The sequence below is a fragment of the Pholis gunnellus genome (genome assembly GCF_910591455.1).
Source record: "Pholis gunnellus genome assembly, chromosome: 9".
Lineage (NCBI taxonomy): Eukaryota > Metazoa > Chordata > Actinopteri > Perciformes > Pholidae > Pholis > Pholis gunnellus.
The window spans coordinates 466,601-490,853 of record NC_136535.1 but is presented as its reverse complement, the minus strand read 5'-3'; the positions used below and the strand labels follow the sequence as shown (position 1 = coordinate 490,853).

Below are 24,253 nucleotides of genomic sequence, written 5' to 3'. Positions count from 1 at the left end.
GCGATCCAGTGTGTGGAACTCAAGGCCATGCTTGCACAAGATTTAGCTGGGTGGTCCTTCTGTGATTTGTAATAATGGCATAATGTGAATCTCTATGTCTGTAATCTGAAGAGTTAACAATAAAAATGAAAACTTCACAGGTATGGCATATGTCAAGATCTTGACCGTCAGAGTCTGCTGCTTTAGCTTGTAGATCGCACAGTTAACAGTTGGTGAAATGCACAGTTGTTGGACAATTCTAATATTATATCTAAATATTTAAGTTTTCTAGAAAATGTCAGAATCAGAATCAGAAACAGTTTATTGCCAAGTACGTTACACATACAATGAATTTGGCTCTGTGATTGTGCATATAACAATAAACACAGAAATAGAAAATATGAAAATGTACAATCAATTTGGTAAACAAACAAATAAAACAAGTATGTATAAAACAAGTATGTTATTAGAGTGTCAAGTGTATATTAATAGAGAAGAGTTGTGCTGGGTGTGTAAGACTGATATCATAGTCTTTGTTCGGGTGACTGTCATTCTCTTTGTTGTCTTGTCTTGTTTCCTGCTTTTATTTAATCGATACATAAAATTATAGTTGCATTAGTTAATACAACTTTGAAAGTGTTTACCGGACCTGTTAACGTGCTGCTCTGTCTGCTCTTATGTGAGTGTTTATGTCCAGCTAATTGACATAAGAGCCTTTAGGATGAAGCAGATGTGATTGATTAGTGTACACTGCTCTCTGGTGGTCACGGCGTATAACAATACTGTATATTTTGAAACTTTTATTTTGAAATGTTAAAAATGCCTTTAAACTTTGAACTTTGCATACTGACAGTTGCTGTGAACACTTTTTTTGGAGTGTTGGTTGGACTAAACGGGGCATTTGAAGACCTCACTTTGAACCAGATGGACCAAAGACAACTTTCCACCTTTGCAGCCAATATGTTTTAGTTTTTTTAAAGAGCATGTATCATGTGATTTTCATGTGAAATGATGATGTGATCGCTGTTTATCGGCATGTGCAGTTTGCTGTAGCAATGGCCCACAGAAAATTGCAGAGTTGCTAAACTGCGCACAAAGTCATACATTATCCATACCATGTATTCCAGCACTCTTTGTACACCTGTAAAATGATTAGCTCTATCTTAATGTGTATCTTCCTCATGATTGTTCTTGGCATTGCACGGTACATTGAGAGTTAGATTTATTTGGCTATTAACGCTGATTCTCATAATAAAGCAAAGATGTTACTGTGTACTTATGTAACACACTATTTTATTCTTACATGGAGGTTCAGGTATTTATTAAGAAAGATACATTTTATTGATTGACTTTATTGATCTCCAGCAGGGAAATTTGGTTGTTGCAGCAGCGCAAGAACAGCAATAGTATTGATAAATAAAGAAGTTAAATAAATAAATAATAAGACAAATACATTTTTTTTTAAAAGCATAGAACAAAAATGTATAGAAAACTACACAAAAGCATCTGGGGACAAAAATTACAAGGTAAATTGACAGCGGTGTATATTTGCAGCAGTCAGCAAGTTAACAGTGTACACCAGACTGATGATGTGATTAGATGATGGTACTTTAGTGTTTGTATGTAATAGTACATAATATAACATAGAATATGATGCAAAATAGCAACATATTCCCACAATATAGTATAATATGGTACATTACATGTATATGGTTAAAGGTAGTATATAATACAACATAATATAGGATAATACAACAATGTAACATATAATATAATATTAAATAGAACAAAAACAGTATAGAATGGGTATAATATAGTTAAGTGTAGAATCATATAATATAGATATATATAGTAAAATATATAACAGAATTTTTGTTAAAATTATTTATTTATTTCCCGTATTCAATTTAAAGTTGTTACGTTTGAGAATAGTTTTGTTGTTAGTGATACAGGTGATGTAAGTGAGCAGAGTTTGGGCATTTTGCCATCAACCAACATGGACCTTCTATGACGCAACCGAAGGTCAGACTCCCACTTGCTCCTGATTGGGCTGGACGCTGTACCACCCGCCCTCCTCCTCTCCATTTGGCCTCTAGCAGAGGCGGCTCTGGCCTATCGCTGCTCTGAGAGCTCCTCCTGCCTGTCACTCAAACCAGCCCAAGCCAATGAAATACTTTTGTCCTTTTCACGTTACATTCGCCGGGCATACTGTGCTACAATCCAACATGTCGGTTACGCCTGTGTTCCCCATGTGTGTGCGAGCAAGCCGGGGCCTCCTGAGGCTCAGGAGCGGGGCGGTAGGTGCCTCTTCCCTGGCTGTGGTGGACATAATCCGGACTCTCTCCACTGACAAGCCGCCGACAGGAACGGGCAGTGCGACGGGCGGACTGGCTCAGGCTATCCTCCAGCAGAGACTCCAGCAGCAGCAGCAGCAGCAGAGTCAGGTGGGACGACTAGCCTGCTTATGTGCGCTCGATTTGTTTAACGTGTCAGCAATGTTGGCGGGGAGAGCGAATGCACTGCAACTCTTGGACGTAAAACCCCACCCAGACAAGTTGGCCATGTAGCTCAAATCAGAGCCACTTTTCTGACATTTCCAGCCTCAGGTTTAAGCTAAAAGCTGATTTACACCTAAACATTAAGCTGTCAAACAGAGAGTGGCAGACCGTATTGATTATATATTGCCTGTCATATGTCACGATGAATGTCAACTTCATAAATATTACATTTCAGCTCCATCTGTGTGTTTGCTGAATGAATGAACCTAAGATTAGGGAAGCTAACAGGTTAGTTAGCTAATGTTAGCATGCGTATTACTGTAATTGGTAGGTTGGTTGACTTTTTGTATCGCTTGGGAGGGACACGTTAGTTCAACAAGTTTATACCTGAGCCCAGTCGGTACATTACCCAACAAAATAGACAATAACATTAGGCGTAGTCTCTGGCTCTGGAAAGCTATGACGGTTAGCATGTAGTTAGCATCAATCTAACCTGTGCCTCATCTCTCTGGCTCATTGCAACGTTTAGGCTGCTGCTTTTATCAGCTCCACACAGACACTGAACCAAACGTCTTTGACGAAGCGAGATGTTTTCTCTGTAGCAGCTGTTAGTTACACTGACTGTGCTGACAAGCCACGGTTTGTTTGGTTTGAAGGTCAGAATAGACCTTCACCCCCTCCCTGCGTTCAGTTAAACCTTTACCGGAAACGCAGTTCTGCAGCGCGCGCACACACACACACAAACACACACACACCATGTGTTACTGACATTTGCAAAGATGACTTTCTACAACATACAATCATGAAACACCTTTCAGACATATAGACTGGTCCTCTCAGACGTCTGACACAATCAAGCTTTAACGGTAGTGTAGGCCTAGCTTTTTATTTGTTTGACAATAATAATAAAAAGTAACCACCACCGGGTTCTTATGACTTTTAACTTGAAGAGCGCCATTTGTAAATATTTCATTGCTTCAGCAATGAGTTGGGAAGCAGTTGATTAGTTGTCTGAGAGTAAAATCTGAAGTCCATCACTGTTCAAACACTTGACACAGTCTTCCACCTTACACACTCTAGATCAGTGCTCAAATGGGGGTATGTGTACCCCAGAGGGTACGTGAAGGCACTCCAGGGGGTACATGAGATTTTTTTTAAATAGATTTAAAATCAAAAATTCAAATTCAAAAATCCTTGAAAAATAGTTACTTATATTTTATTGAATATTTATTAAATAAGTTCATAAACTGAATTTTATATTCAGTAGGCTATTCAATTTCATTATCCTAAACTAGGGGTCGGCAACCCATGCGCTCTTTGGCCCCTCGGTTGCGGCTCCGAGTCCTCCGTCCACACGGCGTTTAAGCATCGTTTTCGAGATGATCTCCGTCCAGACTTAAACGCCTGAAAATGAATATCACGTCCACTATTCATTACATTACAGTAGGGCTGCAACAACGAATCGATAAAATCGATAAAAATCGATGATTAAAAGAGTTGGCAACGAATTTCATTATTGCGCGATTATTACGCCACTCAATAAGTGGCGGAGATGTTTGAGTGAATAACGGAACAGGACTCTGGTTCTGTAGCTGACGCTGACCGGCGTATAAACGTTGCCATGACGACACCGGAAGTTGATTTACGCGATTTGTATTATTTTCGCGTCATTTGCGCCGCCGGTATCGAATGAACACAAATAGTCCCCGGTGATTGCGTTTGGTGTGTTCACACGCGGCCGGTATCGCCGGGGACTATTTGTGTTCATCCGCGTGCATCGCGCTGGACGCGCGCGGCTTATCGGCCTGAAAGCCGTTCAACTGTCCGTGATATCTGGGACTTCCACAACACGTACTGAGCAGAAATAGAGGTGTTTTTTCTACGGTTAATGGCGGACAGTTGAACGGCTTTCAGGCCGATAAGCCGCGCCCCCTCTCCGTCGCGTCCAGCGCGATGCACGCGAATGAACACAAATAGTCCCCGGCGATTCACCGCGTTTAATGTGAACACATTCACAGTAAACGCGATGAACGCGGATGAACACAAATAGTCCCCGGCGATACCGGCGGCGCGAATGACGAATCGCGTTTGGTGTGAACACACCTTTAGAGGGACAAGTGGCGTTCAGCCTCACGAGATTGAGCAACAACTGGTCTGTGATGCCCTTAGATGTCCGGGGCTGCAGCGCCACACTGAGTGGATCAGCTCGTGTCTCCCCTTCACTGAGAGGCGTGGGTAAACCCGCTGAACCCCACTCCTGATATTAGTCCATTTATTTTTTTAAATAATGACTTTAACAGCTCAGGGATGTTCGAGCAACCTGTTTGTGTACTTTGTGAAGATGTGTTGCTCTGTGAATGTGCACTGTCAGCTCTGTTTTTGATTAAAGGGTTGGAAATGAATGCTTTTTTGTTTTTTGTTTTTTTTAGCCGATTCATCGATTAATCGAACATTAAAATAATCGTTAGTTGCAGCCCTACATTACAGTCATTTAGCTGACGCTTTTATCCAAAGCGACTTACATTTTAGATGCTATCATACCGTAGGCACAGCTACAGGAGCAATTTTCGGGGTTAAGTGTCTTGCTCAAGGACACATCGACTTGCAACTAGTGGTGCCAGAGCCAGCGCCAGGGTTTGAAACAGCAACCCTCTGATTGAAAGACGGCCCTGCTCTCCACTCAGCCACAGTCGCCCCACGTACACTGGGCATGCAGTGGGTGGCGGTGTTACGTCCTACTGGTTTTCAAACCTACTGGTTTCCTTCCGTGCGTGTGTGTTCGCGTAACAGCAGCAGCTGTTTTCTGCCTCTGTTGTCAGATTTGTCAAACATTCACAAACATATTGCTGGAGATCTAAAAGCCACATCTCATATATTTTGCGGAGATTACGATTGTATAAGTGAGCACTACACCACAGCCACGTATGAAGAAATACATTGAAGAAAATATATTTATGAAAGATCGCATCAACCTGGATTCAAACTCTGTCGAGCAAAATAGTAATATATTCAAAAACGGCCGCACGACGCGATCCACCATTTGCAGCTTACTTCGCTGTCTAGCGCCTTTCCCTGCAGGTGGCTGATCATGATTTGCAGACCGCCCCCCTCGGTAAACTATCAATGGATAAATCCAAAAACAGAAAAGTCACGGAGGAAAATAGAGAGTTTAATTCTGCGTGGACGTATTCATTTGCTTTCATTGCCAACGATGCTGGCTTACCTGTATGCTTGATATGTGGCGAGAACTTTGCAAACAACAAAATATGTAATGTTGAAAGACGCTTCTAGAACAAACACACAGCATTAGCTGAAAGTATCATGATGGAGATGAGCGACAAAGAGCGATTCCTCAACTGCTGCAGCAAACTCTCCTCTTCAGAAGAATTTGATATTATTATAACAAGTAAAATAGCAATAAAATGTCAACAAGTGTCTTTATTCTTGTTCTATAATTTCATAAATACAACAAACTAGTTTTTGTATATATATATATATATATATATATATATATATATATATATATATATATATGTATATATATTATAACTATATATAAAACTTTATAAACTGTGCCATCAAATAGCTTTTGCGGCTCCAGACAAATTTTATTTGGTGGAAAATAGATCAAAATGTCTCTTTGGATAGTAAAGGTTGCCGAACCCTGTCCTAAACAATGCAATCTTCAGTGTTAACAGTTTAATAAATCAAAATATATAAAATCAAAATATTTCACAGGGGGTACATCACTGAAAAAAGGTTGAGAACCACTGCTCTAGATGGTTGAATGAGGAATCCGCTGTATTATGTGTTCTCAACAAACAGGATTTCTTTGAGGATGGATGTATTGAGGTCAACAACAGTCTAGCTCTGATTATCCATAAAGAGCAATACATTTACATATACTGTGTTTTGCTGCTTTGTATCAAAAACTTTCAATTGAACCTTTTAAGGATTGTATTTGCTATCGCTGATTAATCATTGGATATTTGGCAACTAAAAGTAACAGTCATCTAGTTACAAGGAACTGTCTTGTATTTTAACTTGCAGAGTTTTTGCCTGTTGGTGTTACAAAACCAAAAACTTCAAGACATCGCTTTTTGCTTTTTGGATCTATTATAATCTTACATTTTAGATACTAAAAGGTTTATTGGTTAATCTCAAAATGACAGAGAGATGAAACTAATCGTTAGTTACAGCTCTACTAGCAATGATAAGGTGGTGATCTGATCTGTAATCAGGTCCAACTCAACCCCTCAGTTCATGTTTGACATAATCTATGTCAGTCATTCATTCAGTTCCATTTATCTGTGTAGCCCAATGTCACAAATCATACATTTGAATAAAAACAAACAAATAAGTGTGATAGATGTCATGTGTACAGAACATTACACAGTTACAATGCATTTGACAGAAATATAATGAGTAATAATAGCAGTAGAAGTACCAATAATAGCAGAATAATAACAGAAAAATGCTTGACTACTAATAATTCCAGCAGCAGTCGATAATATAGTATAATAATGATAATAAAAGTGGTAAACGTAGCAGCTGTAAATGGGACTAGTAGTAGTAGTAGTGGGTGTCAGGCAGGGCAGCAGTAAGCACCACCACGGTCCAGGTACCACCAGCATCCAGGATGGTTAATGATGGTCAATCTTTTTTATTTTACCAGGGGCAGCCTCCTCCTGAGGGAGGCGAGGGCGAGAGGGAGGGAGAACACACGGAGGACAAGAAGCAGAAGGAGAACACGGCCTACGCTAAGAAGATGGTGCTACGGCTCGCCGGACTCATGGGGGTTGGCGGAGCGGTTGGCATGGTCTACCTATTCGGTGAGTGCTGAAACGTTTGAGCGTCTGTCCTTTTAAAACCTCCAAAGAGAGTGTGTGTCATTTCAAACTAGAAATATCCAGGCACGCTACATCTCAGCTCTACTGATTATGTCCAGAGACTAATGTGCTGCTTTAGCCTCAAACAGGCTGATGTTCAGACCTTGGATTAATGCAAACAAGGGAGTCAAACATCTGGCTGTCAGTTGATCTGAGTCTCACCGCTGTGACTTGAGAGTGAACCCACAGCTCGTGATCATCATGAAGTGAAGTGTTTTTATCTCTTGGCACACAGACGGGATCATCACTTCATTTAATCCGGGACTGATCTTGAAGCCGTTGTGTTCCAGAGTAAATGCTAATAGGTCATGTGTGTTTTCTGGGTCTGGAGAAGTTTTGAAATGATTTGTCAATTAATGGATCAGACAAAATCACTGTGACATTGATTGCATTAGTTTCTAGTTTTATGTAAATTAAGTTGATTGGCAGAATTTTTACAATTTTGTTTAGCAATTAATTAAATCACTTAAAAATAATCATTAGTTTATAATCTCAGAATATTCAAGTTTTTTCCTCAGATTATTACCCCCCTCATTCGGCACTGTAATTAATTATTAATTTTTACTTACAATGGCCCTAATAAGCTGTCATAATTAGACGATCCACAGAAAGTTACGCAGCAACTTTACCAGATAATCTATGAATGTCAGTAGTTTTTAAAGCCAAAATGGGCACTTTCCATCTTTTCAGCCAGCATTTGCTGATTTCTCTGTGTTATGTACTTAATTGATTATCTTTGAGTTTTGGGCTGTTGGTCGGACAAAACAAGCAATGGCAACTAATACATATTTTCAGTATTGATCAATCTACCGTTGATTTCCTCAATTAGTGGAACAATAATCGGGACACTTGAAATACCAAACAATTGATTATTTGATTGAGAAAAATCTAACTGAGTAATTGCAGCCCTACTTGCCAGACAAAAACGATATGTATTTTGGCTTAGCTCAGTTGATCAGATCCCCACCTTATCCATCAGTAACAGGATCGATGATGTTGTAAACAAGGGCTGTGATTGGTTTATCGCTTCCTGTTTAGAAGGACAGCCCACAGAGGGGCGGAGCTAGCAGCTGTCAGTCAGAGGCGAGCAGCTTGTCTTCAGAGAAGAGTCAGACGGAGAACAATAAAGAGCAGAAAATACACAAGTGAAGTGTAACTTTCCAGTCGGCGGCAACAGAAGTGTCTGATGTGAGCGAGAGTCCTCTCAGAGAAGCACAGCTAGACGGGAACTTCCTGTGAGGCAGCGCAGCAGTAGCTCCCTTTTTTGGAGTTTTGACTTTTAAGCAAAGACGGCTTTCAGGATTTTTCTTGACAAAACTATAGTAAGTGATGAGCTTCTATCAGCCGTGGACAATCCACACCAGGGAGCGAGTGGGCCAGCAGTTTATTCTGCAGGGCTCCTCCTTTTCCTCCTTATTTTCTTTAGCCTTCCATCTCTTCAGTGACCCTGAAGTTTTCTTTTTTATTCTGAGACAAAGCCACGTTTGGATTTCCCTGTTGTCCTCTTTTATTTGTTTCTCTGAAGTTTACGGAGGCATTATTTGAAATGATGAAGCACTTTGCAGTCTAATGATTTACGGCCACCTGCAGAGCAGTGGGCATGATGGAGATGGAATTACATTTTTATTTTTAGCATTTCAGAAACTACTTTGGAAGTTAGAGATCCCACATCTGCAATCTTTTAAACTTCTTTCCTCATCTCATCGCTATCATGGAATCATTCTGTTGCACACGTGGAATACTGGATTGGAATATGCTCTCTTTATGATTTGGATGGATATGGATTAGCCCTTTAAGATATTCTGCAGACTCTGGATTATACGCTGCATCTTTCTCTGTGGTTTCCATGCAGATAGGTTTGTGAAATACTAATAATACTTGGTTTTACTGTTGACGTGCAGATAGTTTTTACAGGTGTACGGGTTGCTGTAGAATTGAATCTCTCCTCTCTGACCTTTTTCATAAAACTGCAGAAATACTAATGAAATCTGTAAATAGAAATGCTTCAAATATTTTGGTGTTTTGCATGTGTTGTTTTTAGGAAAGTAATGAAAAACATGTGTTCTCTTGTGACTGTGTGTTGCTCTTGTCTTCATGGTGTTTTAAACCAGTGATTCATTGTCACTTAATAGATCGACCACTTTTCTTTGTCTGTATTGATTATTTTTCTCTTTATTAACTAGTTGATTCATCCGCTCGTTGTCTTTTACAAGTCTTGGTATCATTTGAGAAGTTTCAGCACTAGTGCCAATATAAACCCAGAGATCCAGTGCTTCTTCTGATGCTTTCATCTAAAAAAGGAACACTCGGGTGTCTTATTTTGCAAGAACTTTGCCTTCAGAAATTGGCAAAATCTTGATTTAATCAGGAGCTATGATCAGTCTGATCAGACATTTGATGGCAGTGGTCAGTTTTTGATTGATATTGACCTTCAATACCCCTGAGATCTCTACAAACTCAGTGAAAAGACTTACCCTCAAGGCCATAGAGTCGCATGACTCTAATAGTCATTCTACAGATACAGGTTAACCTTTCAACTTGTGTGTAAAACCCTGAAGATTATTTTTGTATCACTTTAAAAAGGCTCAGAGTGTTGAAGCAAATTTCACAGATGATAAATTGTTGTTTCTTTTTTTTTTTAGGCACCAATTCAGTGGACGAACAAGGAAACATGGTGAGTTTTTACCGTCACACACATGCACACACACACTCATATTTCCTCCGAGTGTGATTGTGCACACATCACCAGCAGTGCCTGTGAGTGCCTGTGTTTGAAGGTGATGGGGATTTCAAAGCTTGTGTCCACACAGTGAAGACACATTCACCCATCTGTTCGGGCTCAAATGGGACCTTCTCGTGTTGACCAGAGCCGAGCTGATGTGGCGGCTCATGTCGGCACGCTTTCGGCACGCCGCTGTGAATTTCAGCCATCCTTTTTGTCTCTCTCCATTGCTTCCCCTTTAGATGTATGGTGGTGTTTTGCGCACCTCTTAGGTAGATGATCCTCTTCCTGTTGTATAGGACACCGTAAAGGACACACTTCACAGGCGGCCGTGACGTGTGGACGGACGATTAGGAGTGTGGGAAAGCAAGGAGCACACTTCTCTCACCGTGTGTTCATTGTTATGCTGTGATATAAAGAGCAGCAGCACACTCGACGGGGAACTGAGACATGCCGTTTGTCTGAGCTGTGAGTTTGGGTTCATCAAAGAGCCCAATTATCCCAATCCACACACTAACGGGCAACCTGAGTCTGAAATCGTCATTATTGGCAGCTCAGCTGGCACAAGCAGTGGCAGACTTTATTAAACAGCTTTCGTTTCATTGTGTTATGCATTTTATAAATGAATTAAAGTAGCAGGAATTGGTAATATATTCCTACGTTCATAATGAAAGAATCAGATTAAAAAAACCATGTATATTTTTTTAATTAAATTACATTTAGTTTTTGAGCATGGACATGAATTCTTGACAGTCGGTACACATAGTAAAATAATGTAATGTTAAAGGTTACCGGAGCTTTCATCTTTGTGTTTGTTGACAGATGAAGTTGCTCCAGAAAGCGAGCAAGTGGACCTTTTGAGATTAGATTATGTTGAAAATATCAGTAACATGTTTTCATTTATTATCATCAATATCAAATAGTTCTGCACCAGTTAAATAATTAGGAAAGATTCCTGTATTGATAAAGCTAGACTTGAGGTCTGAGGTGTTCTCTGAGCAGCTCTCAGATCTGCTGCTGGAGGTGTTGGCCTGGGAAGACGGGCCACTTCAAAGGGCACACTTCTCTCACATTAGGATCCCTTTGTTGGTACCAAGGAGCCTCAACGGGACAGGAAGGCTTCCTGCTGAGCGCTCTTTGTCACGGAGACTTTGAAGCCGTCGCCAGAAAGAAGTGAATTTTATTTTGACTCAACCTCCTGCAGCAAAAAGGCGGAGGAATTTATCTCAATAGTTTGATCATACAATACTCCACCAAGATGAGTGCTGTCTCTGGGAAATCCACCCTGAACACAAAGAACCAGATTTTGACATTTGATAGCCAGCTGGTCAAACCGTCATTATATATAAATGTCCAAATGTATTATTTTTAACAAAAGTTGCAGGGATGGGAATCTACTTTTTGGCACTAAAAAGCAGAACAAAGAGTCACCAAAACAATCTAACCTGACTTTTATTTTTTGTTAGTCTGTTTCTTTTGAACCAAGTCTGGGGCTGCATGACCCTGGCTGTGATACGAAGTGTGGATGTGGGAAAGATGGATAGTCCTTTGTCTCCGCTTCGTTCGCTTCCTTACAGCCGGGGAGGATGGCTACCTTCTTCAAAGAGCACACTTATCTCACCTGGACTTCCTGTCAGCAGCGTCCAGCTCAGACGACACACTTCTCTGTGCCGGCCGTCCTGTGCACACTTATCTCGCCTCTTCACCTCGAGACTCTGTCTCGTCTCGGCTCAATGGGACGGGGACATGTGGCGTCGCTGGCGTGTGCCGGTGCTGTGTGGGAACCCAAGTTTACTTCAAAGTAAGCCCTCCACAGGACACTGTCAATGCCGTGGGAGTGGGTGGTCTGGGTCTCAAGGTTGTTCAGCGTCTGCTTTGGTAATACAGTTACTACGCTGTTCATTCACTGTTTATTTTCATGGGGAAAAGACCTTGTAGGTTACTAGTGGTGCAACGGATCATAACACTCACGGTTCGGATCAGAGTCACAGATCGGATCAGCACCAAAGAAAAAAAGGGAGCAAATATAACTTATCGAGATCCCTGATCATGTATTTTTGCCGCTGATTCTAATTGCAGATCATTGATGATCCATATTGTTGTTTGATTATATCAGCTGGTCTATATGGCTCCTTTTGCCATCGTCCCAAAGATCATTTCAACCACTCAACATCAAACATTCTAAATGTTATCCTTAGTCACCTATAGTGTTTGTTTTTCATCATGAAAATACACAGTTCAAATGACAAGGAAATAAAAGATTGTATTTTATTGATTAAAACAAATCTTGTCATTAGTAGTTGTAATGATGTATTATAAGCTGCTTATAGCTAGTGTAAACAGCTCATAATTCATCTCTCTTTTTATGTTGTGAAAACATCTCCTTCAAACAACTGGATTTATTCAGGTTTCTCACCAACACTACATTTTACGAGATCACATGTGACCACATCATGATAACGTTATAATTTACCTTCACTCAATACTCATTTTCACTGAACAGAGCCTGAACGCATCATAATGTAACTGAACAGAACCTTCATTCTCCTCCGTCAGTTCAAACACTGATTGGTTGTTTACAATGTAACATTATCAGAGATCAGAGACTAGAAAAACACACATGATGTCCTGATCACATATTTCACTGAATATTGGTGGATAAGGATGTCAGTAAAACTTTATTTCACACTGTGATGGTTAACGTTAAACTGTGTCATTAATCAGCGGTTCACATGCGTGGTGAACCGTGAGGGGGATCCGTACGGATCACAGATCGCCAATGGTTCGTTACACCACCTACTTACTAAAGTAAGACCAAGGTGCACTTTGCCGTCACTTCTCTGCTGTTTAAAGCAGTTACAATTTAAGTCAGTCATTTAATTAAGTTAATTAGTGAATGAGGACTGCAACTAAAGACTATTTTAACTATTATTTGGACGGTTCGGCGCCTCCACATTGCACCCAGAGAGATTGACTTCATTCTCTGCTCAGCTTACTGCACTATGTCTTTAGATGGCCAATATGCTATGCTGTCATGTAGAGAGCCTTTATGTAAATCATGCCATAAATCAGAATGAAAGGAAATGCAAGTTTAATTTATTTGATTAATTGAACAAAAAATGGAAAACAATGGAATCAATACATACATATGTGTATTATTCCAATGTTAGGGGGGAGAATTAGGCTCTACATGCTATACATATTGAACATATTACATGTTTATAGTCTCTGCTTAAGTCCTGTCCTCTCCTCTCTGTGCAAACAGCCTCTAGTTCAGTCAACGTTTTGTCACGTGACTCTCAGTCTAAGTCGAGTCAATCATGGCTTCCCAGTGCAGCTGAGGTGTTGCAGAATTCAATGTTTTGTACTAGATGTGCTAAGTGCAAACAGCTTATTTTTGGAAAATCTTAAATCGGACATAAAGGGATTTTGATAAAATATCGCTATTTTTAGCTTTGATTTGATCGTTTATTCTGATGGAAGCGCTTGTCACATATTCCTTCAGGGACCGTGGGAAAGTTTAAAATCCAACGATATGTTCTGTTTTTACAGTTTTGTGCTTTGTTAAATAGTGTCTTTGTCAATTTGGTAAAAGAAAACATGCTTTTCTAACCAGCCAGTGAGCAAACAGAGCAAACATTTTAAAATGTACTTTTGATGAATACTATCGATTGTGATTACCTTCTCAGAGCGGTTACCTTCTCAGAGCGGTTACCTTCTCAGAGCGGTTACCTTCTCAGAGCGGTTACCTTCACAGGGCTGTTACCTTCTCAGAGCGGTTACCTTCACAGGGCTGTTACCTTCTCAGAGCGGTTACCTTCTCAGAGCGGTTACCTTCTCAGAGCGGTTACCTCCACAGAGCGGTTACCTTCTCAGAGCGGTTACCTTCTCAGAGCGGTTACCTTCTCAGAGCGGTTACCTTCTCAGAGCGGTTACCTTCTCAGAGCGGTTACCTTCACAGGGCTGTTACCTTCTCAGAGCGGTTACCTTCTCAGAGCGGTTACCTTCTCAGAGCGGTTACCTCCTCAGAGCGGTTACCTTCTCAGAGCGGTTACCTTCTCAGAGCGGTTACCTTCTCAGAGCGGTTACCTTCTCAGAGCGGTTACCTCCTCAGAGCGGTTACCTTCTCAGAGCGGTTACCTTCTCAGAGCGGTTACCTCCTCAGAGCGGTTACCTTCTCAGAGCGGTTACCTCCACAGAGCGGTTACCTTCTCAGAGCGGTTACCTTCTCAGAGCGGTTACCTCCTCAGAGCGGTTACCTCCTCAGAGCGGTTACCTTCTCAGAGCGGTTACCTTCACAGGGCTGTTACCTTCTCAGAGCGGTTACCTTCTCAGAGCGGTTACCTTCTCAGAGCGGTTACCTCCTCAGAGCGGTTACCTTCTCAGAGCGGTTACCTTCTCAGAGCGGTTACCTTCTCAGAGCGGTTACCTTCTCAGAGCGGTTACCTCCACAGAGCGGTTACCTTCTCAGAGCGGTTACCTTCTCAGAGCGGTTACCTCCTCAGAGCGGTTACCTTCTCAGAGCGGTTACCTCCACAGAGCGGTTACCTTCTCAGAGCGGTTACCTTCTCAGAGCGGTTACCTCCTCAGAGCGGTTACCTCCTCAGAGCGGTTACCTCCTCAGAGCGGTTACCTTCTCAGAGCGGTTACCTTCTCAGAGCGGTTACCTCCTCAGAGCGGTTACCTTCTCAGAGCGGTTACCTTCACAGAGCGGTTACCTTCTCAGAGCGGTTACCTTCTCAGAGCGGTTACCTTCTCAGAGCGGTTACCTTCTCAGAGCGGTTACCGTCAATGTACAGGAAATAAATGACAATTTTGATAATTAGTTCATCATTATATCACACATGATGACTTTGTCACTTTCTCATCACTGGACAGACATTTTCTTTAGACAAATCAGTTCTTCAAAAACAAAAATCAGCAAAAGATGAATCGGTCATGAAAGTAAACTTACGTTTTAGCTTGATGTACAGGGAGAGTGTCTTCTCACTCAAACCTTTATTACCTAGCGGTCACGGTCAGCTGCATAAGTCCATCCTGAAGGATGTGTGAAGCAGGACCCGTCTCTCTTCCATGCTGTATTGTAATGATCTTGAATTCCCCGTCTCACACACTGTAAAGCTTTCTGGCTGTATCCTGTCTAACCAACAGGCAGACTGGATCACTTCAAAGCCAAGGAGGGAACCCCCCCCGCAATGTGCACATGTCCCAGCTGTCAGAGGGGACACTATGGGGAAGTTCTTCAAAAGACACACTTTTCATCAGCTTTACATCTCATTGTGTTCGGATGGGGAAGTCGACACACTTCTCTCATCTTGAGGGAGCATCTCGGTCTCAGTACAGCCGTAATGCCATCATGGGACCACATTACATCTATTTAATCCATTCTTTCATCAGACGCTCTACCACTTCAAGTTCTATTTCCAGAAGCCTTCCTTCTTTCGTAGGAATTGGAGTGATTACTGATTTATCTGCTTATTACATTTACTGGTAAATGATAGAAACTGTTTACAGATAGAATACACATAGAGGGTTCTCTTCCTTCAGATTAAATATGTGTCAAACCCTCGTGCTTCATCATGTTAATACAAAAAAACAATAATGCCGCAACTCAGTTGTGATCATTGATTGGAAACGTTGATCAAAATAGTATAACACAACCAGAGATATTAAAGGCACTGTTATGTTGTTACAAACAGAATATGTATGTTTCTAGTGGAATACAAATATCCACAAGAGTAGACTTTGTCTTCTTCTACTCGCTACCCGATCACTGCATCCTGCCCGATCACTACTGCACATGTGCAGCTCTCAGCAGAGATGCGTCACTCGGTAACTACTTTCATCAGCAGCAGATGCAGTGAGCCTTTTCTCTTCTTTCTCATCTCTGTTGAGGACAGAGCACATTAATGATGCCGCTGCTAGCAGAGAGCCTAACTACTGTGGAGCGAGCGTGGCTCAGTGGTGGAGCGGGTCGTCCTTCAGTCAGATCAGCGGTTCGATCCCCGGCTCCACTAGTCCATGTCCATGTGTCCTTGGGCAACACACTTACCTACAACATTACACCTGTTGGCTGTGCCTGTGGTGTGTGAATGGGTATGCTGTGAATGTTAGAGTCCTGATGGGCTACCTTGCATGGTAGCCGCTGTCATCAGTGTGTGAATGGGTGAATGATGACACGTAGTATTAAAGCCTTTTGAGTGGTCTGAGGACTAGAAAATGGTTACACAAGTCCATTTACCATGTAATGTTAGCCAGAGCGAGCACAATGTCAACAATTTAGCAATAGTAAACGCTGGAAAATCCCACCAGTTTTTAACGCAACATATCGGATCCGCAATCGGTGTGGACCGATAAGTCCAGGTATCGGAATTAGTATCGATCAGGACAAAATGGTATCGGAACATCACTAGATAATTATATTGAGGACCTGCACGATTTAATAAGATCTTACTATAGTGATACATTTTAGGATGTTTGTCAGCTGATGCTCTTGTATATTTGTAATATTGTGACATGTTAGTTGTATAATACATAGTTTATTGTAGATTATTTTAGCTTCTTCTACTACGTTAGTTTAGTCATGTTATTTGACTCTCTTTCATAGTGCAAACTTTTGTCAGCTAGACTGTCTAGGCCAGTGGTATTCAATTAATATTCAACGAGGTCCTTTTAGAGAGAATTTCCTCATGCAAAGGTCCGGAACGTCACCGGAACGTCACAGGATGTGCTGTGATTTAGTGCCATATATATTGAAGTAGCCTAGCAGTTGTATTAATGTCTGTATGTAGTCAACAACTGACTGACCAATCAAATATAGAAACAACAATATTTATTGTCAGTTTTTAAATTGAACTGGATGAGTTATAAATATATACTCAAATAATGAATACAGGGCTGGATTAAAAATTATAATACATAAAGGAAAGCTTTTGAAAAATGTGTCTCTTAAAATATAGTACTTAATTATAGAAAAATTGATATAACTAGATAGCCCTGCTATTTAAATTTAGTGGTAAAGAGATGTCAACCAAAGAAGCCACATTATTATATTCTTCTCATCTTCTAAAGAGAGACATTAGTGTGCAGGGACTTGATCTGTGGTTATTAAGCCACTTGTTTCAGCTCTATTGACATCATGATTGGGCTCTTAGGATGATGTTCTGTGCCTTCATATCTGATGTGAGTGGGTTCATTTGCTCATAAGAGTTATGCTTTGTCTCTTTAGTGGCACTTCACATTACTGCTTTTAATAACCGTCAGTCTCTGAACACATGAGACCTACTGCTTTTAAACTGCCCAGGGAAGAATGAACATAAAGACATTTTTGGTTAAAGACTGGTCTTTGTGGGGAACGCCTTGTGAAACAACTTCTGACTCGCGTAAGCAATACACAGTTCAGATTCTTTCCTGCTGTGAAAGATATCTTATTTTAATATTATATTTCTTAATGAGTGGTATTATATTTCACAGGCTAATGTCTGGTGGTCAATAATCTATCCCAGAATGATTTGTTCTCCACATTCTTTCAACACTTGCTGTCGTAAGTCGTAGTATTTGTCCGGTGTGTGAGAAACCTGCTCCTCGAGGTGTCGATGAGGTTTTAACGGCGTGCTTCACACCTCGGTCCACATGGCAGCTGAGCTCCACTTCACCCCCGTATGTGAGCATCTGGTTCTCTGCTAACGACTCTCGCTGTTCACGTGAGGGTGTTCAAACTGCGCTCTCGCAGCTTCATCCTGTTCCGTTTTGATACTTCACCTTTTAAAGTAAATGAGTCGGTGTCCTCTGTTTTTTGAGTGTTTTTCTTTATGAGGTACTTATCCATACCTACACTAGAAGGCAGTCATCATACCAGCACAGGAACAAAGCAATGCACTGCTGTGGATGCCTAAAAACATCTATTTACCTCGCAGAACACGGTAGCTGCACAGTACTCCTGTCTATTTCACAAATACCTCATTCAACCCCACTTCAAAACATGCAAACTGTCCCTTTAGGAACGGTTTGTGCACAGCTTTCTCTCACAGCAGGAAAGTGCTGTTGATTGTTGCCTGTGTCAGTATTTGAACCTCAGATGGTAAATTTGTTCATGTTTTTATTGAAGTTTAGTCAAGTTCACTGAGCAAAAATGAGTAAATTACAAAAGAAAGCCCTTCATCACATCCTCCTTTTATAAAGGAGAGCCCAACAGCTGACATGATGGAAATCCAATGTGTCAACATTTCTGAAAGCTACTTCTCTGTCAGCCATCATGTTTTCGCTTAATTGTAAGCAACGTTTGGCTTGTGATTAATTTCATTTTGAATGAGTCACCTCATCACGGACAGAAGTGTCTACTAAAGAAGCTTTAAACGTGGCCAGTGACTGTGACTGCAGATGAAGTTGGTGATAGTGACAGTCTAGTGTGTTGTTGTGATCGTTCATCAGGTGTCCTCTGAGACATAATGGAGCATCACATTGAGTGGGTCAGTCTGTTATAACTAAATGCACATCTGTGTCATGGCCACCAGGTGGAGCCGTTCACCCTGGCTGTGAGCGCTGCCTCCTTCTTTTCCTTCCCACATCAGCTGCTCCTCTGACCTTTACTCCTTCTCCCTTGCTCCTTCTGCTGTTGCTTCTTCTTTTTGTCCTCTTCCTCTGCGTCATCCTTCTTTTTCATCTTCTCTTTGGTGTGTGTGTGTGTGTGTGTGTGTGTGTGTGTGTGTGTGTGTGTGTGTGTGTGTGTGTGTGTGTGTGTGTGTGTGTGTGTGTGTGTGTGTGTGTGTGTGTGTGTGTGTGAGAGACCGACCATCAGTGGTGAAGTGACTGATTAGTAGTTGTGTCGTCAGCACAGACATAACCCTGAATTGTCACATCACACGTATGAATGATCCCGATGTGATGCTAACATGTTTACTGTCAACACAGATTGATTGATGTGATTACCATCGTAATAACTTCTCTCTCTTTGTGCCTCCCTGACAGATTCCAGATGAGTTTGACAGAGGTGAGTTTGAACACTTTGATATGAACCTCCCTTTATTTATTGATTCATAACGTCCCTTCAGAACAACTGAATGAATGGGATCATGTGGATGTGTTTTATGTAGTCTCTAAAGGTGTGTTCACACCAAACGCGATGAACGCGGCGCGATTACATACAAAGTCTATGTACAGACGCGATGGCGCGATGGCGCGATGGCGCGGCGTGTTTGACTCGTCAAAACGCCGAAACGCGTCAAAACGCTGAATCGCCCCAAACGCAGAAGTTGAAATATTTGAACTTCTGCGGAAAAATCGCGTGACGCTCCAGCGCGATAGCCTATCAGCGTTGAGTTGCTCCCCACGTCATCAGTGAAGTCCTGCTGTTGAATCAGGAAATAAATACTGTAGCCGCCTTGTTCACCCAGAGCTCTACGATACCTCATATCAGTAGAGACCGGACCAAACTATGTGTAGACATGTGTGTGTGTAAACCATATGGTACAAACAATGAAATAGACACTGCCGTATTTACGTCTATATGACGTTATGTTGAGTGTTGATGGAGCTGCTATAATGTTAGCATAGCCTAGCACCGATCGATCCGAGCTTCATTGATAAAACAAGTACAAATCAGCATCATTACGTAGTTATTTCGGAGTCCCTTTTTGTCGGTTTATTGCCGTTAAATCACAGCCAAGTCAGTTTATAGTGTGTTCATACAGCTGTAGTAAACAGCCGACGTGTGGCTCGCTAGACACAGTGAGCTCGATGAAATCCACGGAGCTCCTCCGGACTATGTTATGAACCAGACATGACGGCGTTTAGTTCCCCGTGATATCTGGGACTTCCACAACACGTACTGAGCAGAAATAGGTTATTTTTTCCACGGTTAATGGCGGACAGTTGAAAGGCTTTCAGGCCGATAAGCCACGCCCCCTTTCCGGCGCGTCCAGCGCGATGCACGGGAATGAACACAAATAGCGTTCATCGCGTTTGGTGTGAACACACCTTAAGGGTCATGTATAGTCTTCTTCTGTGGTCACATGATTGTTATTGGCCAGCTTATGTCTGATTTGACTTTATTTCTGTGGTTTTGGTCTGTAACTTGCTGTCTGCCAGTATTGGACAGGAAGATCTTGGAAAATAGATTTTCTGTCTCAGTTGGACTTTTTTTATCCTGCTGATCTTAAGTATCATTACTACCTTTTACTATCAAAGACTACTATAATACTCTGTCGTATGTTTCTGTAACTAAGCAACCAATCTACTTCCTGTTTACACCAGCACACACATATCCAGTGTACGTGAATAGTCATATGATATTCGTTTTCAGGCGTGCTAGTCTGGACGGAGATCATTTTGCAAACACTGCTGAAACGCTGTGTGGACGGAGATGTTTTTGTCGTATTAAGACGTATTACTGTTGATGAAGCCTCAGTCAAACTGTGGGGACCCACTTATGGGGGCAAACTGCACGTCCCTATAACATAAATCTATACATTTTGGGTTGGAGATGAATGTAAGTCAATGTAATGTCCCCCAAAAGATAGTATGTGAGTGTGTGCGCACTTGTACTTGTGTGTGTGTGTGCCAACCCTCCACATGCCCCTCTTCCATCATTCATTCCCCTAAACTACCCAGAAACACAGAGCACACGCATGCATCTTTACACTGTGGTTATTTCTCCAGAGAGAGAGACTTGGCAGCAGAGTGAGGGTGGAGGTCAGAGGTCACTCATAACGTAATGAAAGAATAGCAAAATAATGATGAAAAAACCCAAACTAAAAATGTCCTCAGTTTTGAAACAACTTTATTGACAGTCACAGCATGTTGGACAAAACATATTCATTAGCTACAAAAAGTAAAGACAAAATGTCCTCATACAATCATTTAGACAAATTCTTCATATAATATTGCTGATGATATTGGAGGCTGAACGTTTTTAACAATGTTTCTGTTCAGATCTCCTTGTCATTGAGGCTGCACAAGCTGCTGTATTTTGTGGCCAATTTTCAGCACCAGTCTGTAGTCTGAATATCAACTGTATGAATTTGAACCAGGAAGCAGTTTGCTAAAGTTCTACTAAAATGCTCATTCTTGGTCTGGACTGAAACAAGGCTATTATGTTTAGAGTTTATGTCCATTATAGATTAAATAAAGCAGGATGAAGGATGAAGCTGACTAAATCTGACTTTTAGTCAAGTACATTTTAATTTACCACAAACTACACATTTGCCTCAAGGGGCTTTACAATTTGTACAGCATAGGACGACCTAATTTTAGATAGAAACTTTTAAAAGGGAAAATAGGAAGGTAATGTCAGGAGGAGCATCTCAGTTGAACAGACTACATACAGTCAGGGCCATAAGTATTTGGACTGTGACACAATTTTTCTAATTTTGCTTATTTACACAACAACAATGTGGTTGAAGTGTAGACTTTCAGGTTTAATTCAATGGATAAAACAAATTAACCAAAACAAAAATCACAATAACCGTTTAGGAATTACAGCCATTTTTATACAGTCTCCCACATTTTCAGAGGCTCAAAAGTAATTGGACAATTGTCTGACAAATGGTTTCATGGCCAGATGTGGCCTGTTCTGTCACTATTTCATTAAAAATTGCAGACAATAGGATTCAAAATGTTGAATTAGCATTTGGTAGCTGGTCCTTGGAACTCTCAGCATGCGGACCAAAGAGGTGTCAATTCAATTGAAGGAGGCCATTATTAGGCTGAAAACACTTAACAAACCATCAGTCAGACAGCAGAAACATTAGGATTGACCAAATCAACAGTTTGGTACATTCTTAAAAAGAAGGAATTCACTGGCAAGCTCACCAACACCAAAAAGCCTAAAAGACCACAGAAGACATCTAAAGTGGATTGTTGCAGAATTCTTTCCTTGGTGAAGAAAAACCCTTCATAACATCTACTGAAGTCAAGAACACTCTGGAGGAGGTAGGCGCATCATTGTCAAAGTCTACGATCAAGAGACGCCTTCATGAATCGAAATACCAGTGGTGGGCCTCAGTTTCCAGGTAAAGCTCTGCAGTAAAGTGCAGCATGTGCTGTGATTGGTCAGTGGGCGAGCACGTGACTATTGTGAAACGAAACTTAAAGTAGCCATCAGAGGATTAGTTGGAGTAGTAAGAGTTCAAATTGAAAGATATGGAAGAAATTCTTTGCATTTTGCTTGGTGTAGATTTTTTGTTGTTGTTTTACCTAGCTTTGTTTTTTAACACTCAATGGCTGAAGGAGGAGAAACTGATTTGTGAGTTGGGATTTAACCGTGGGATTAAACTCTTTGTCAACAAAGAAAGGAGGATGGAGTTTGTCTTTAAGTGATCAGCATTTGGTAAGTCAACTGAGTTTGTTTTTTTACATCTAATATCTGAATGGCCCTCGAGTGTGTAGCAGAATGCATGTTCCGCTGCAGGTCTGCTGGATTGATTTGTCATGCTTTGTTGTCATATGAATATATGTGACTGGTTCTTGTGAGTTTGTTGTTGTCATTGTGTTAATTATATAGATTTGGACTATATGCATTGTCCGTTAATTATGAAGCATACCGTCATGCGCAGAGTTATTGTTTGTTAAGCTAGTTTAGCGTAGCCTCCCAGAAGTGCGGGGCCTCAGCTGTCTTTTGTTTTTTTTGTTCCGGGTTCAGAGGTCACAAAGCCCGTTGTCTCCTACGTGATTGCAGTCCACCGAAAACATTATATTTCCCACAATTTAAGCTTCTTCATTTTCCAAATGCACTAGTATTATTCAAACGTATTGTTCGGTTCGTAAGCCTCGGACCGAACGGTTTAATACGTGTATTGTTACACCCCTAGCAACAAATTAGGTGGTGTTTCAGCTGCAGGACAGCACTGAAGGCCTAGATATAAAATGCACGGCCCGCCGCTGGCCTGAATACAGAGGGTTTACAACAAGGTACAAACCACTGGTAACACTGAAGAACAGGACGGCCCGATTAGACTTTACCAGAAAACATCTGAAAAAGCCTGACAAGTTTGGGAACAAGATTCTTTGGACAGATGAAACCAAGAATAACTTGTACCAGAATGATGGGAAGAGAAAAGTGTGGAAAAGGAAAGGAACGGCTCATGATCCGAAACATTCCTCATCATCTGTTTAACATGGTGGAGACAGTGCTTTGGATGGGCATGTATGGCTGCCAATGGAACTGGGTCACTGGTGTTCATTGATGATGTCACAGCTGATAGAAGCAGCAGGATGAGTTCTGAGGTGTTTAGAACTAAACTATCTGCTCAGATTCAGCCTAATGCTACAAAACTGATTGGCCGGCACCTCACAGTGCAGATGGATTATGACCTAAAACATACTGTGAAAACAACCCAATAGCTTCTCAAGGCAAAGAAATGGAATATTCTTCAATTGCCAAGTCAGTCACCTGATCTCAGCCCAAGTGAGCAGGCTTTTCACTTACTGAAGATAAAACTGAAGGCAGAAAGACCCACAAACAAGCAGCAGCTGAAGGAGGCTGCAGTAAAAAGTCTGTCAAAGCATCTCAAGGGAGGAAACTCACCATTTGCCTGAAGTCTGGCACCCATAGACATCACCAATCATTGACTGCAAAAGATTTTCCTCTAAGTATTACAAATGATTATATTCACAATTATGTTAGTTGGTCCAATTTACTTTTGAGCCTCTGAAAATGTGGGTGGCTGTGTAAGAATGGCTGTAATTCCTAAATGGTCATTGTGATTTTTTTTGTTTTATCCATTGAATTAAAGCTGGAAGTCTACACTTCAATCACATATTGACTGATTAGTTTCAAATCCATTGGGGTTGTGCAAAGAGGCAAAATTAGAAAAATTGTGTCACAGTCCAAATACTTATGGCCCCGACTGTACATACATGCTGTATGTACAAGTGTAAAACTTCCATAGACGTATGATCTCAGGACTAAGACTAAAAGGGCTGACAATACAAACTGCAGTTTCTTTGAGATGGCTCAGAAAAAGTCTTTAAAATGTTTTTAATGTAAAACATCAGCACCAAATTAATTTTTAGATGGACACTGAACGACGAGCGCGATCATCAACACAAATTCTTGAGATGATGAATTCTGATGTTAAACTAAACTAAATGCTTCCGATCGATCGCTTCTATTCGACTGCTCGTCTAAACGAGTTGTGATGGCCTGCTGCTACTAATAATCAGCTCAT

The 24,253-nt window shown here is 41.2% G+C and overlaps 1 protein-coding gene across 1 annotated transcript in view; it reads left to right on the top strand.

The window, feature by feature from the left end:
* Positions 1-2,204: 2,204 nt before the first annotated feature.
* timm50 (translocase of inner mitochondrial membrane 50 homolog) overlaps positions 2,205-24,253 on the top strand; it is a gene marked incomplete at its 5' end in the record, with an annotated part of 43,343 nt that continues 21,294 nt past the window's right edge. Inside the window, 4 exons of the mRNA XM_079166511.1 lie at positions 2,205-2,423; positions 7,153-7,309; positions 10,009-10,040; positions 19,056-19,077. Coding sequence (XP_079022637.1) covers positions 2,205-2,423; positions 7,153-7,309; positions 10,009-10,040; positions 19,056-19,077 — 430 coding nt within the window. The remainder of the gene's footprint in view (positions 2,424-7,152; positions 7,310-10,008; positions 10,041-19,055; positions 19,078-24,253) is intronic.